General features: G+C 44.6%; 1 protein-coding gene across 9 annotated transcripts in view; it reads left to right on the top strand.

Moving 5' to 3' along the window:
* The window catches only part of LOC124002494 (membrane-associated guanylate kinase, WW and PDZ domain-containing protein 1-like), a 222,279-nt gene that overhangs the window by 83,881 nt on the left and 122,818 nt on the right, over nt 1–15,580 (top strand). For all 9 annotated transcript variants that reach the window (XM_046309918.1, XM_046309922.1, XM_046309920.1 and 6 more), the window contains exon 2: nt 9,836–9,952. In XM_046309918.1, coding sequence (XP_046165874.1) covers nt 9,836–9,952 — 117 coding nt within the window. The remainder of the gene's footprint in view (nt 1–9,835; nt 9,953–15,580) is intronic.

The raw sequence follows: 15,580 nt of genomic DNA, 5'->3' as shown, positions 1-15,580 counted from the left end.
AAACATTACTGTGCAGCTGTATTCATTGATCTGGCCAAGGCTTTCGACTCTGTCAACCACCACATCCTCATCGGCAGACTCGACAGCCTTGGTTTCTCAAATGATTGCCTCGCCTGGTTCACCAACTACTTCTCTGATAGAGTTCAGTGTGTCAAATCGGAGGGTCTGCTGTCCGGACCTCTGGCAGTCTCTATGGGGGTGCCACAGGGTTCAATTCTTGGACCGACTCTCTTCTCTGTATACATCAATGAGGTCGCTCTTGCTGCTGGTGAGTCCCTGATCCACCTCTACGCAGACGACACCATTCTGTATACTTCCGGCCCTTCTTTGGACACTGTGCTAACAACCCTCCAGGCAAGCTTCAATGCCATACAACTCTCCTTCCGTGGCCTCCAATTGCTCTTAAATACAAGTAAAACTAAATGCATGCTCTTCAACCGATCGCTACCTGCACCTACCCGCCTGTCCAACATCACTACTCTGGACGGCTCTGACTTAGAATACGTGGACAACTACAAATACTTAGGTGTCTGGTTAGACTGTAAACTCTCCTTCCAGACCCATATCAAACATCTCCAATCCAAAGTTAAATCTAGAATTGGCTTCCTATTTCGCAACAAACATACCCTTGTAAAACTGACCATCCTACCAATCCTCGACTTTGGCGATGTCATTTACAAAATAGCCTCCAATACCCTACTCAACAAATTGGATGCAGTCTATCACAGTGCAATCCGTCACCAAAGCCCCATATACTACCCACCATTGCGACCTGTACGCTCTCGTTGGCTGGCCCTCGCTTCATACTCGTCGCCAAACCCACTGGCTCCATGTCATCTACAAGACCCTGCTAGGTAAAGTCCCCCCTTATCTCAGCTCGCTGGTCACCATAGCATCTCCCACCTGTAGCACACGCTCCAGCAGGTATATCTCTCTAGTCACCCCCAAAACCAATTCTTTCTTTGGTCGCCTCTCCTTCCAGTTCTCTGCTGCCAATGACTGGAACGAACTACAAAAATCTCTGAAACTGGAAACACTTATCTCCCTCACTAGCTTTAAGCACCAACTGTCAGAGCATCTTACAGATTACTGCACCTGTACATAGCCCACCTATAATTTAGCCCAAACAACTACCTCTTTTCCAACTGTATTTAATTTATTTATTTATTTTGCTCCTTTGCACCCCATTATTTGTATTTCTACTTTGCACATTCTTCCATTGCAAAACTACCATTCCAGTGTTTTACTTGCTATATTGTATTTACTTTGCCACCATGGCCTTTTTTGCCTTTACCTCCCTTCTCACCTAATTTGCTCACATTGTATATAGACTTGTTTATACTGTATTATTGACTGTATGTTTGTTTTACTCCATGTGTAACTCTGTGTCGTTGTATCTGTCGAACTTGCCTACCTGGTTAAATAAAGGTGAAATAAAAATGTTGATGATGTGATTGTTACTGACAAGAAGCACATGGCCGACCTCTTTAATCACCACTTTATTAAGTCAGGATTCCTATTTGACTCAGCCATGCCTCCTTGCCCATCCAACATTTCCTCATCTCCCACCCCTTTTAATGCGATGGTCCTCCCTCTTTTTCCCCTGCCCCGTTACAAAGTTTCTCCCTGCAAGCGGTTACTGAGTCAGAAGTGCTAATGGAGCTGGGTCAGATGGTTTAGACCCCTTCTTCTTTAAGGTTGCAGACACTCTCATCGCTAAGCCTATCTTTGACCTTTTAAACCTGTCTCTCTTATCTGCGGAGGTTCCCATTGCTTGGAAGGTAGCCACAAGGTGCGTCCTTTATCTAAAGGGGGAGATCAAGCTGATCCTAACTGTTATAGGCCAATTTCTATTTTGCCTGTTTATCAAAAGTGTTGTTAAAACTTGTCAATAATAAACTGACTGGCTTTCTTGATGTCTATAGTATTCTCTCTGGTGTGCAATCTGGTTTCTGCTCAGGTTATTGATGTGTCACTGAAACCTTAAAGGTCCTCAATGATGTCACTCTTGCCCTTGCTTCTAAGCAATGTTGTGCTGCTATTTTTATTGACTTGGTCAAAGCTTTTGATGCAGTAGACCATTCCATTCTTGTGGGCTGGCTATGAAGTATTGGTGTCTGAGGGGTCTTTGGCCTGGTTTGCTAACTACCTCAAAGAGTGCAGTGTATAAAGTCAGAACATCTGCTGTCTCAGCCACTGCCTGTCCCCAATGGAGTACCCCAAGGCTCGATCCTAGGCCCCACTTTCTTCTCAATTTACATCAACAATCACTCATCCATTTATATGCAGATGATACAGTCTTTAACACAGATTTTGTGTTAAACGCTCAACAACAAAAGTTCTTAGTGTCCAAAAAGCTTTCTCTGCTCTTAACCTTGTTCTGAACACCTCCAAAACAAAATGCATGTGGTTTGGTAAGAAGGATGCCCCTCTCCCCACCGGTGTGATTACTACTTCTGAGGGTTTTGAGCTCGAGGTAGTCACCTCATAAAAGTACTTGGGAGTATGGTTAGTCAGTACACTGTCCTTCTCTCAGCACATATCAAAGCTGCAGGCTAAGGTTAAATCTAGACTTGGTTTCCCCTATCGTAATCGTGGAAACTGATTCAGAAGACCATCCTACCCATGCTAGATTACAGAGACGTAATTTATAGATCGGCAGATAAGGGTACTCTCAAGCGGCTAGATGTTCTGTACCATCAGATTTGCCACCAATGCTCCTTATAGGACACATCACTACTGCACTCTATAAACTGGTCATGTCTGTATACCCGTCGCAAGACCCACTGGTTGATGCTTATTTATAAAACCCTCTTAGGCCTCCTTCCCCCCAATCTGAGATACCTACTGCAGCCCTCATGCTCCACATACAACATCCGTTCTGCCAGTCACATTCAGTTAAAGGTCCCCAAAGCACACATGTACCTGGGTCACTCCTCTTTTCAGTTCGCTGCCGCTTGCGACTGGACCGAGCTGCAAAAACATTCCAACTGGACAGTTTTATCTCCATCTCTTCATTCAAAGACATTGAATCTCTTACTGACAGTTGTGGCTACTTTGTGCAATGTATTGTCTCTACCGTCTTGCTCTTTGTGCTGTTGTTTGTGTCCAATAATGTACCATGTTTTGTGCCACTACCATGTTGTGCTGCTGCCATGTTGTTGTCATGTTGTGTTGCTACCATGCTGTGTTGTTGTCTTATAAGTCTCTCTTGATGTTGTGTTTTGTTGTCTCTCTTGTCGTGATGTGTGTTTTGTTCAATGTATAACTTTTGTTTTTATCCCAGCCCACGTCTCCTCAGGAGGCCTTGGTAGGCAGTCATTGTAAATAAGAATTTGTTCTTAACTGACTTGCCTAGTTAATTAAAGGTTAAATAAAAAATTTAAACATATATAATCAAGTTCTTTGTTTCTAGGAAGAAGTGTAACAAAACTTATTACTGCAGCAATTTACTAATCTGTCCGTTGTTTAATTTTTCACATTGCAGCTCAACTAGTAAAGTCAGCTGAGGAGTGAGTGTTTGGGGGTATTATTTTTGCAATGTGTGAATAACAGATGAAGTCCACTGCCAACAGAGGGTCTTGGCTGTGGCGGTGCCATGTCTTTTTGTGCCTGGCTGAATAGCTTCACTCCAGGTGCAGTCACTGTGTGGAGAGTTGGCTGGCTGATCTCTACTGCATGTGTCCTGGCCAGCCTTTATAGTGTTGCCACTCACCAATGGTATTAGCTTTGTAGAAAAGGACTGTTTCTCTGTCTCACTCCCTCCCTCTATGGATAGTGTAGTTGTGTGTCCATACTAAAAGCCTGCCTGCTGATGGGGGCTTACTGAAATCTCTGCCAGGTGGGCTGTGTTTGGAGGAAATGTATTCACTAATTATCTGTTTGAGGAGGGATTTGAGGGAACCAATGGTTGCCTCTCACCATTTCCCCCACCTCTACCCCTAGCTCTCTGCAGGCCAGATTGAAACCATCAGAACTACAGTATGTGCTTTACGAAAAGCCTAGTCAGGTATTTCAGATGGGTCATATCATGTGGTTTGTGATTCAGTTTAGCCATTGTCAGAATAGCAGCAGTCACAAAGAAGTAGAGGGGAACAGTGATTACATGGCTCTTACTGTCTCAGTCAGTAACAGTGTGTTTAGGTACAGCTCCTATCCATTCAGTACCAGTTAATAGGATTATTTCTCTCCGGTGTGATTTGTTGGGCCTGGCAGCCTGGGACTGTACGGAGTTAAGGAGAGGATAGGGGTGGCCTGCTGACCTGAAACTGTGTTTTGTAATGAATACAGTTTATTGATGAGTATCTCCTAGATACAGCTCTAAGGACCATATCATATCTGGGACCATATCAGGGTTGTTAGGGTGTGTAGTATTAAGGTGTGGAACGTGGAAGCTTGTCTCGCTAGTCCATTAGGCCAACTGGCTTGCTAGCTAGATAGCTAGCTAGTAGCAAAGTGAGTGACCCTGTTGTGGAATCCTCAGTACAGTAGCAGCAGCTTGGTGTCAGACAGAGGCTAACAGCAGGTTGGCCTGGTTTTACCTAGCAGGCCATGGCAGCTGTCCAATCCCTTTGTTGTCATGCTTCTGCACAGACTGTTCTGTCCTCCTATAATGTAGTGATGCCAATGGACTGTTCCTCCCAGCTGAAATACATACTCTGAAAGATGCTGGCTGCCCTTGTCGTCTAGCAGTAGGCAAATTATTTAGCCTAGTGGTTAGTGCGTTGGACTAGTAACCCAAAGGTTGCAAGATCGAATCCCCGAGCTGACATGGTACAAATCCTTCGTTCTGCCCCTGAACAAGGCAGTTAACCCACTGTTCGTAGGCCGTCATTGAAAGTAGCAGTCACAAAGAAGTAGAGGGGAACAGTGATTACATGGGTAAAGTGACTAGGCGACAGGATAGATAATAAACAGTAACAACAGCATATGTGATGAATAAAAGTGTCAATGAAGATAGTCCAGGTAGCTGTTGGTTAACTATTTAACTAATTACCCGTATTATGGCTTGGGGGTAGAAGCTGTTCAGGGTCCTGTTAGTTCCAGACTTGGTTCACCGGTACGCTTGCCGTGCCGTAGCAGAGAGAACTGTCTATGACTTGGGTGGCTGGAGTTTTTTTTTTTTAAATGGTGCTTCCTTCCGACACCACCTGGTATATAGGTCCTGGATGGCAGGGAGCTCAGGCCCAGTGATGAATTGGGCAGTTAGCATTACCCTCTGTAGTGCCTTGCGGTGGAGGGACAAGCAGTTGTCATACCAAGGGGTGATGCAGCCAGTCAAGATGCTCTCAATGGTGAAGCTGTAGAACTTTTTGAGGATGCAAATCTTTTTAGCTTCCTAAGGTGGAATAGGGTTGCTGTCCTGTCACCACACTGCCAGGTCTCTGATCTCCTCCCTGATGGCCGTCTCATCGTCGTCGGTGATCAGGCCTACCACAGTGGCGTTGTCGGCAAACTTTCATGCATGATTCAGTGTTGCTAGCCTCGTAGCGAGCATAGAAGGTATTTAGCTCATCCGGTAGACTCACGTCACTGGACGGCTCACAGCTGGGTTTCCCTTTGTAATCTGTGATAGTTCGCAAGCCTTGCCACATTCGACGAGCCTCCGAACCGGTGTAGTAGGATTCAATCTTAGTACTGTATTGATGCTATGGCTGTTTGATGGTTCATTGGAGGTCGTAGCGGGATTTTGCTCCTTGATAGGGGAAGCTCTAGCCTTTAGCTCATTGCGGATGTTGCCTTTAATCCATGTATTCTGGTTGGGATATGTACTTACGTATGGTCACTGTGGGGACGATGTCGTCGATGCACTTATTAATGATGCTGGTGACTGATGTGGTACATTCCTCAAAGTCATCGGATGAATCCTGGAACATATTCCAGTCTGTGGTAGCTAAACAGTTCTGGAGCTTAGCATCCGCTTCATCAGACCACTTCCGTATTGAGCGCATCACTGGTACTTCCTGTTTGAGATTTTGCTTGTAGGCAGGAATCAGGAAGATGGTTATGGTCAGGTTTGCCAGGGAGAGCTTTATGTGTGGAATAAAGGTGATCTAGATTTTTTTCTTGCCTTTACTTGCACAGGTTGACATGCTGGTAGAAATGAGATAAAACTGATTTCAGTTCAAGTAGTTCAAATGATTAACTCAAGGAGATGTTGCTACCTCTCATCTCACATGGGGCTATCTGTGGTCAATGACTCATTTGAGGTGTGTGTGTGTGTTCCGTGCACACAGTATATTGAGTGGGTATCTGTTTGTCTGTTTTACTGTTTGATATCATCTCCAGTCAGCACTTAGTGTTTGCACACCACAGTGCACTGAGTGCTGCAGTAAGATGTATGGATGACCCTTCTGTGGGCTTTTGGCATGATTTTAAGTGATTTCCTTTTCTTGTACAGTAGGTAACAATTATCAAATCAAACTTCAGTCTAAAGGGCCTGTGTCATCACAAGCATTCAGTCCTGTCTTGTTATATATCCTGATGCTTAGTCACTTTACCCATGCCTACATGTACATAGTGTATCTACCTCAACTACCACTTATCCCTGCCCATTGATGTGGTATTGCTACTCCTTGTATATAGCTTATTTCTTGTGTGTTTTATTTATCATGTCTTTTTTTTAAACATTTGATTTAACTCTGTATTGTTGGGAAACTGCTTGTGAGCAAGCCGTTTACTGTAATCTCTACACCTGTTGTATTTTGCACATGTGACATAAATTTAATTGGATTTGTATTGGATTTTTTAAAGAATGTATTTACTCTAAAGGATCTTTTCCATCAAATTAGACTGTCGGTCCCCTCCTACGAGAGGACAGGAGATGCAGAATTCAATGAGTTGTTATGTAATGGCTACTGGAGGTTACTGGAGGCAGTGATTCACCAGACAGATCACCATTTTTTTATCCCTCTGTTACAAGTCTTGTCATACTGCAGCACTACTGGATTACTCAATATTCTATCTTTAATCTGCCCACTGTTTCACAGTAACGCCCCTTCTGCCTTGTCCACCTTTACCCCTCGAGCCTCCGCTCCTCTCCTTCCTAGCCCCGGTATGGCTCCTGTTGGTTAGATCTTGGAGGGCTGATGGTGGTGATTTGCCTCCATGGTGGGGGTCTGCCATGGAGGTCAGACTGCTGCTGGGACTGTCCAGGGTGTGAGTGACTCTTCATTGGTCTGAATAATGGCTGGCAAACTGTTTAGGGATCAAGACATTACGTTTGAACCCCATGAAGAGTAGCTGCTACTTTAGCAGATGCTAATGGGGATCCTAATAAAATACTAAATACTAAGACACAATGACATGCCTGGATGGGAGAGGGGAATGACCAAAGCCAGAATGTACTCTTATAGAAGGCTTATGACACACACCCACACACCCCACCACCACCACCTACCTACCTACCTACCTACCTACCTACCTACCTACCTACCTACCTACCTACCTACCTACCTACCTACCTACCTACCTACCTATCTGTAGGAGGTTTTCAAATAGTGAGAATGTTATCATTCATCCAGAGACAAATCTCAAAGCAATTCCAGTGGATGGCCTCAAATCCCAGAGGATGGAAAGGAATGAAATGGAAAGAATGAGTTTGAGGGATGGTCATTAACTTTCCACTGTGGAGGAGGCACTGTTGACAGGTTTCTGTCTGGTCTGGGACAGTGGGAGTGGAGATCCAGTGAGGAAGGGCCTCACATGACTGGATGACTGAGAGCATTGCACTACACATAGAACTGTGTACTAGTATACCTGCTCTAGCAAGGCTAGCTGCCCCAATCATCTTATTAGAGGCCTCTGGCTTTATTTACCAGCAGAGTAGTCCTACACAGTGGTGCACACACACACTGTTTCCATGACAACACCATCTGGTGCTTTTAATTCACCAGCAGACTGTTTGCCCGAGTTGGCTGAAACCTGGCTCAGAGATTGTGGTTTGAATGTATCTGTCAATCACACAGAGGGGTGTTATATCATACAGATTACAGAAGCACAGAAATATGATAATTTATGTTCATTTTTGGTCATTGGGCTCAATGGATCATTATTTGTATTTTTTTTTCAGCTTTATTTAACCAGGTAGGAAAGTTGAGAACAAGTTCTCATTTACAATTGCGACCTGGCCAAGATAAAGCAAAGCAGTTCGACACATACAACAACACGGAGTTATACATGGAGTAAAACAAACATACAGTCGAAAAATAAGTCTATATACAATGTGAGCAAGTGAGGTGAGATAAAGGAGGTAAAGGCAAAAAAGGCCATGGTGGCGAAGTAAATACAATATAGCAAGTAAAAACAATGGAATGGTTGATTTGCAGTGGAAGAATGTGCAAAGTAGAGATAGAATAATGGGGTGCAAAGGAGCTAAATAAATACAGTAGGGGGAGAGGTAGTTGTTTGGGCTAAATTCTAGATGGGCTATGTACAGGTGCAGTAATCTGTGAGCTGCTCTGACAGCTCGTGCTTAAAGCTAGTGAGGGAGATAAGTGTTTCCAATTTCAGTGAGTTTTGTAGTTCGTTCCAGTCATTGGCAGCAGAGAACTGGGAGTAGAGGGGGCCAAAGGAAGAATTGGTTTTGGGGGTGACCAGAGAGATATACCTGCTGGAGCGCATGCTACAGGTGGGTGCTGCTATGGTGACCAGCGAGCTGAGATAAGGGGAACTTTACCTAGCAGGGTCTTGTAGATGACATGGAGCCAGTGGGTTTGGCGACGAGTATGAAGCGAGGGCCAACCAACCAGAGCGTACAGGTCGCAAGGTGTGGGTAGTATATGGGGCTTTGGTGCCAAAACGGATTGCACTGTGATAGACTGCATCCAATTTATTGAGTAGGGTATTGGATGCTATTTTGTAAATGACATCGCCGAAGTCGAGGATTTGTAGGATGGTCATTATTGCACCACCCTGTACATTAATGCACTCTAGAGAACGTGGGTCCATTGCAGAATTACTGGCATATACTGTATGTTAGTATGTGTGTAATAAACTTATTTCTTAGAGAGTAGTCTGGCTCTCTAAATGTTGTGTGAAAATGACCCTGCATGTGAGAATGTGCTGACTGGCATTGATGTACTGTGGGCTCTCCCAGTCAGTGTGATGTGTCAACAGGAAGGCGTTTGGCTCCTCTCTCTGCCACTAGCACTGTGTTAGCGGCTACCAGTTAGCCTTTCCCACTGTGTGTCTGAGAGACAGATGGCATAGCTGTGGGAGGGGGCTGAGCCACCAGGCAGCACTGTCACTACAGGACTGACTGTCTACAGTCTGGGAGAGAGAGAGCTAGCCAGGTACCCCTCCAAGTGACAAGGGAAGGTTTGCAGAGGAGGGAGGGAGGGAGAACTGAGTCTCTCAGTTATATTATGCCTATTCATGTCCGACTGGTGTGTTTCTATCAATGACTGTATATGTGAATAGACAAAGCCATAGATCACATTCTTTCCTATGTAAAGACTCAATAGCACATTGAAGCCAAATGAAGTAGGTTAAGATGGCATTTCATGGAGACATAACTTGTTTAGTTTGAGCTGCTCCACAAAAATGTTCCACGAAGATTGCAGTTTTTCCATTCACTATAATGAGGGTTCCTGTTTTCTGCTAACAATGTCTGCAGTACCGCGGTCGGCCTTGACCCTCCGTGGCTTCAATGAGAGGGGCAGTCGTTCTCCCCTGCTTTCTATGGATGTAATGAAATGGACTGTGAGAGTGGTGTGCACACGAAATGCAAGGTAGCCATGTTTGGATTTGCTGTTATATACAGTCGGGGCGTCCATGTTGTGATGTGTTGTGATGTAGTTAACACATGTCTTCCTGTTTGTCTGGCTGCCTACAGGAACCAAGCTAAATAAGGACCTGAAGCACTATCTGAGCCAGCGCTTCCAGAAGTCCTCCCCGGACCACGAACTGCAGCAGATCATTCGAGACAACCTCTACCGCCATGCTGTGCCTTGTGAGTAGCACACAACCTTTTTAAGTTCTGTTTTCTACTCCTCCTCATCGTCATCTTCTTCCTCCTAATCTTTGTGTTATTGGTTTAATGTCTTGTGTTTACTGTGCTGGTTTGGTTTGTAGCTTTGCACGGACTCTGTGCTGTTTAGTGAAGCTTCACGCTGGACATAGGTGGTCTCATGTTCCCGTATGTCTCTGTGTCATCTGAATGGTCAAATGGGTTGTCAGGTTCTAAGGGAGCTTCTTTCCCCTCAGAGATACAGATACTCAGAATACTATGCGAGTCGTGAGCACTTAACACACAGACGGGAGGAGATGGCTTCCTCCTCCCACTGATGAGTGGAACCAGATGACCATGAAGCCCATGCTCTCAATCCTCTTTATCCATTCAATCAGACAGATATTTACCTTTCCCAGTACTATTTGATTAGAGTGACAAGGTCCAGCGCCTTCCATGGTTGATATTCCTGGGGGATTTTGCTCAATCAATATTCACAGTGATTAAACAAACTACATCTTGATCAGAACCTCACGCCCATCTTCACTCCTATTTCTTCTCCGGGTGTACAGTATATTACATGATGTCCAAGGATTTGGACCTGTTTTCTGTGGATATTCCCTCCTCTCCTCTCTGTGGCCAGAGAGATAGATGGATGCCCTCGCCTGTTCTCCCCATTCCCATTTGGATCCTAAATCCAGCTGTGTGAACCAATCCCTGTGCAGCAGCTTCGATTATCATCCTTCTGATGTTGGAGATGGAATTCCCTGGTGTTAATGTGCTAGCCATGACAGACAGACGCACAGAAAAGGAAGAGCAATTAACTGGTGAGACCAGGAGACTGTGCAGTCATACACATAACATAGGGGAATAGAATGGGTTCTTTTTAGCAAAGAGATGTGTAGTAGTCAGCGACTGCCATTTGGCATTTATGTATGGAATGGCATTCCTTGTTTATTTGTTATACCAAACATACAGTATTTTATTTATTGGCTAGATTCGTTTAGTCCCCTCACCCAACCCACAATTCAATGTGTCTACTACATTATCAAGGCCTAGAGTAGTATGGCATTTCAACACTGTTAATTCTATTCCTCTCCTTCAATGCCTTGTTATCCAAGCATGTTTTCTAAAGCCCCAGATACCTCCTTTAATGTGTGCATTGAGAGGCCTGATTGGCCTCTAGCCTACTCCAGACAGGGCTTTTTCCTAATGATTCTCATCATTGGATTTTCAATTAGTTTATTCATGACCCTCTCACGCAAATTGCTGTCTGTATTCCAGGGGCTTTTTCCTCAGGACTTTATTGGAATTACCCAGTGTGCCATATGTCAGACAGACAGGCCTGGATTGTGCTAGTCTGGTCATAATGGACGTTTTAATTACCAAAGGCCTAGCTCTTCTCTCCTGACTCCGACTCCTATTGACATCCTGATAAATTGTATTATGGTTAACCAAGGAAGGAATCATACCACCAAAGGTGTACAATATGATATGCAGTAATAACAATACATGTATTAATTGGATTCATTTCTTACAAATAGACTCTGTATAGATGTGGAGAGAGAGAGAGGAGGTGAAAGGGCACCAGGACTGGTTATGTTTTCGGCCGTGGTTTGGTTTCTCCCCTTGCCCTTCCAGGCCCTTGTGACTGGAGGTCAGTGTGTGGTGGTATAGATGTGTCTTTGGGTCAGCTAGGGCGTGTGTGAGGAGGCTGTGATTAATGGACAGAAAGCAACTGGAGGTGACAGATGGAGGAGTGGGCTATACTACTGACTGGGGAAATCCTCCTCAAGCCTCCCCTCTCTGGTGCTCCAACCATGCAGTTCAAACTCCCCTTCTCTTATACACACACACACACACACACACACACACACACACACACACACACACACACACACACACACACACACACACACACACACACACACACACACACACACACACACACACACACACACACACACACACACACACACACACACACACACACACACACACACACACACACACACACACACACATCTCCGAGACTATGCTTGACTCCACTCTTTCATCATTCATATAATCAGAGTTTGTCTGTGACGTTATTGTCGCCTGTCCTCAGTGCCTAGTAGACAGAAATTGACCCGGCCAACCGGCTCTCCCTGCCTGCCCTTCTACAGATTGTATAGACGATTGTTGCTGGGTGGGGAATATCAGCTACAGCATAGACGAGCAGCGTAATGCCTCCGGCTCCTTCTTCTGCCTTTCCTCCTGTCACACTGTTGACTTCTCACACTAGCCTCACTACAGTCCATCTCCAACTACCACAGTCCACTACTATCTCTCTCTCCTCGCTCTCCCTTTTTCTCTCTCTTCTGTCTCCCTCTGCTACCCTCTTTTCCCTCTCCAATCTTCCGGCGTTGGTCGATTTCCCTGCGGTCACCTCACCCGCTCTGCATTCCTGCTCTACATTCCCAGTCTTCTTTTTGCTGCTGTAGCTGCTGCTCCCTCTTCTCCGCCGTTGTTTTCCTCTCGTCGCTGTGATGGTCTTGGCAGCAGCAGAGCTCTCCTCTCTGTGTTTGTGTCTCAGCCTGCCTGCCTGTCCTGCATAGAGAGAGATAGATCAACAGGATCCTTGCTGCAGTCTATGGGCTACCGCTTTACCTCTCTCTTCCCCTCTCCCTCGCTCTGCATCAAGGCAAGTGGGCTTTGATTTGTCTGCTGTTGCTGCTATTCTTTTTTGTATGTGTGATGTATTGCCATGCTGGAGCATGGTGGATAGCTTGTGTATAGGTCTGGGTTGGAGAGGGGGTTGGACAGAAGCGAAGAGGGACGATGGAGATCGGCAGACATGCAAGCAGGCTCAGCTACATCTAGCACACAGGCACAGATGGGGGACCACTAGTAGCCCTTTTTCTCTGCCTAATTCTATCCTGCCTGGTTTGTATGTGGCGCAGTAGGACTTTGTCTTGTGCTTTTCACAGGCAGAAGACTGTCCTCTCTCTTTAATGTGTCAGCTTGCGTAAGTGTTTGTCTGTCTGTGCATATGTATACAATAATTTCACTACACTTGCAATAACCTCTGCTAACATGTGTATGTGACCAATAAAATTTGATTTGATTTGATGTTTCTGTTTGTGCCAGAAAGCTATTGGATGATGGTAGAGTAGATGTGTGGTGAATGAGTGTATCTGCAGATTCTCCTAGCATCAGCTCTAGATGCCACCTGAACAATGGAGCACAGAGCAGAGTATTCTCTCTGCATTGCAGATTACAGAAAGGGAGCTTCACATTGTAAACCATTAGATGGGTATATAGGCAGGGAGGTGTTATTGGTGTTCTCTAGTTTCATCTTTACCCTGTTCTTTCCCTTGTATGGTTGTTTCCTTCAGGCTGGAGGATGGTGCGGTCTGTAGCATGTCGTACTGTTCACTGTGTCTAAGCATTAGCTGGGGGTCAGCAGGGAAACGCTCAGTGCTGTGTAGCCACTGTGTCTGTAGCCACAGACTGACATAGTCAAGCATCAGTTGGGCTGAGGGAAAACAACCAGGTATGTGGGGTGTAGCTGCGTTGTTGAAAACCTACAGACCGTTTCTTTGTCTAGGCTATGCTGATGGTGTGTATATGTGTGTGCATGTCTACAGGTACATGGTTTTGGGTAGTTGGTATTTGTATATCTGATCCACCAGTCTGACTGACACCTGTAAGGGCTGCAAGGCGTGTGTGTGATGTTAAGAGATTTTTGTGATGGTTTGTATCTGTATGTACCTTTTCATACTGATACCTACTCATGTAAAATACTCATGCATTTTAGCACTGTCAAAGCAGAGCTTAAACAATTCATTACAGAACATTTGTGTTTTATTCAACCAGTAGTCATCATCTTACCCCACCGCATAGAAGACAAGATGAGAGCGCACATGTATAGTCGAAGGACACTCAAATGTGAACCAGTTTTTCTGGTTCTATGCTTAGGTATGTCCTCCTCACACCTTGTGACACACACCTTAATAATGGCGCTGGGGGGAATAGCAGCCGTTTTAAGGACTCCTGACCATTTGTGTCCGTTGATCTGAAGTTTTTTTGTACATAATATTTTAGACATCATTTCCTACAGTGCCTTGCAAAGGTATTCACCCCCCTTGGCGTTTATCTTATTTTGTTGCATTATAACCTGTAATGTAAATATATTTTAATTTGGATTTCATGTAGTGGACAAACACAAAATCGTCCAAATTAGTGAAGTGAAATGAAAAAAATAACTTTTTTAAACAAAAATGTAAAAAATTAATAATGGAAAAGTGGTGCGTGCTTATGTATTCACTCCCTTTGCTATGAAGCCCCTAGATAAGATCTGCTGCAGCCAATTACCTTCAGAAGTCACATAATTCGTTAAATAAAGTACACCTGTGTGCAATCTAAGTATCACTTGATCTCAGTATATATACACCTGTTCTGAAAGGCCCCAGAGTCTGCAACACCACTAAGCAAGGGGCACCACCAATCACTATGAAGACCAAGGAGCTCTCCAAACAGGTCAGGGAAAAAGTTGTGGAGAAGTACAGATCGGGGTTGGGTTATAAAACAATATCAGAAACTTTGAACATCCCACGGAGCACCATTAAATCCATTATTGAATAATTGAAAGAATATGTTACCACGACAAACCTGCCAATAGAGGGCTGCCCACCAAAACTCACAGACCAGGCAAGGAGGGCATTAATCAGAGAGGCAACAAAGTGACCCTAAGATAACTCTGAAGGAGCTGCAAAGCTCCACAGCGGAGATTGCAGTATCTGTCCATGGGACCACTTTAACCCGTACACTCCACAGAGCTGGGCTTTACGGAAGAGTGGCCAGAAAAAAGCCATTGCTTAATAAAGAGGAAAAATAAGCAAACACGTTTGGTGTTCACCAAAAGGCATGTATGAGACTCCCCATACATATGGAAGAAGGTACTCTGGTCAGATGAGACTAAAATTGAGCTTTTTGGCCATCAAGGAAAACGCAATGTCTGGCGCAAACCCAACACCTCTCATCACCCCGAGAACAACATCCCCACAGTGATGGCAGCATCATGCTGTGGGGATGTTTTTCATTGGCAGGGACTGGGAAACTGGTCAGAATTGAAGGAATGATGGATGGCTCTAAATATAGGGAAATTCTTGAGTGAAACCTGTTTCAGTCTTCAATAGATTTGAGACTGGGATGGAGGTTCACCTTCCAGCAGGACAATAACCCTAAGCATACTGCTAAAGCAACACTCGAGTGGTTTAAAGGGAAACATTTAAATGTCCTGGAATGGCCTAGTCAAAGCCCAGACCTCAATCCAATTGAGAATCTGTGGTATGACTTAAAGACTGCTGTACACCAGTGCAACCCATCCAACTTGAAGGAGAAGGAGCAGTTTTGCCCTGAAGAATGGGCAAAAATCCCAGTGGCTAGATGTGCCAAGTTTATAGAGACATACCCCAAGATAATTGCAGCTGTAATTGCTGCAAAAGGTGGCTCTACAAAGTATTGACTTTGGGGGGATGAATAGTTATGCAGGCTCACGTTTTCTGTTTTCTTTTGTCTTGTTTCTTGTTTGTTTCACAATAAAAAAAAATAGTTTGCATCTTCAAAGTGTTAGGCATGTTGTGTAAT

The sequence above is a fragment of the Oncorhynchus gorbuscha genome, linkage group LG18, assembly GCF_021184085.1.
Source record: "Oncorhynchus gorbuscha isolate QuinsamMale2020 ecotype Even-year linkage group LG18, OgorEven_v1.0, whole genome shotgun sequence".
NCBI classification, from domain to species: domain Eukaryota; kingdom Metazoa; phylum Chordata; class Actinopteri; order Salmoniformes; family Salmonidae; genus Oncorhynchus; species Oncorhynchus gorbuscha.
Note: the sequence above shows the minus strand (reverse complement) of the source record. Positions and strands in the feature narration are given on the sequence as shown.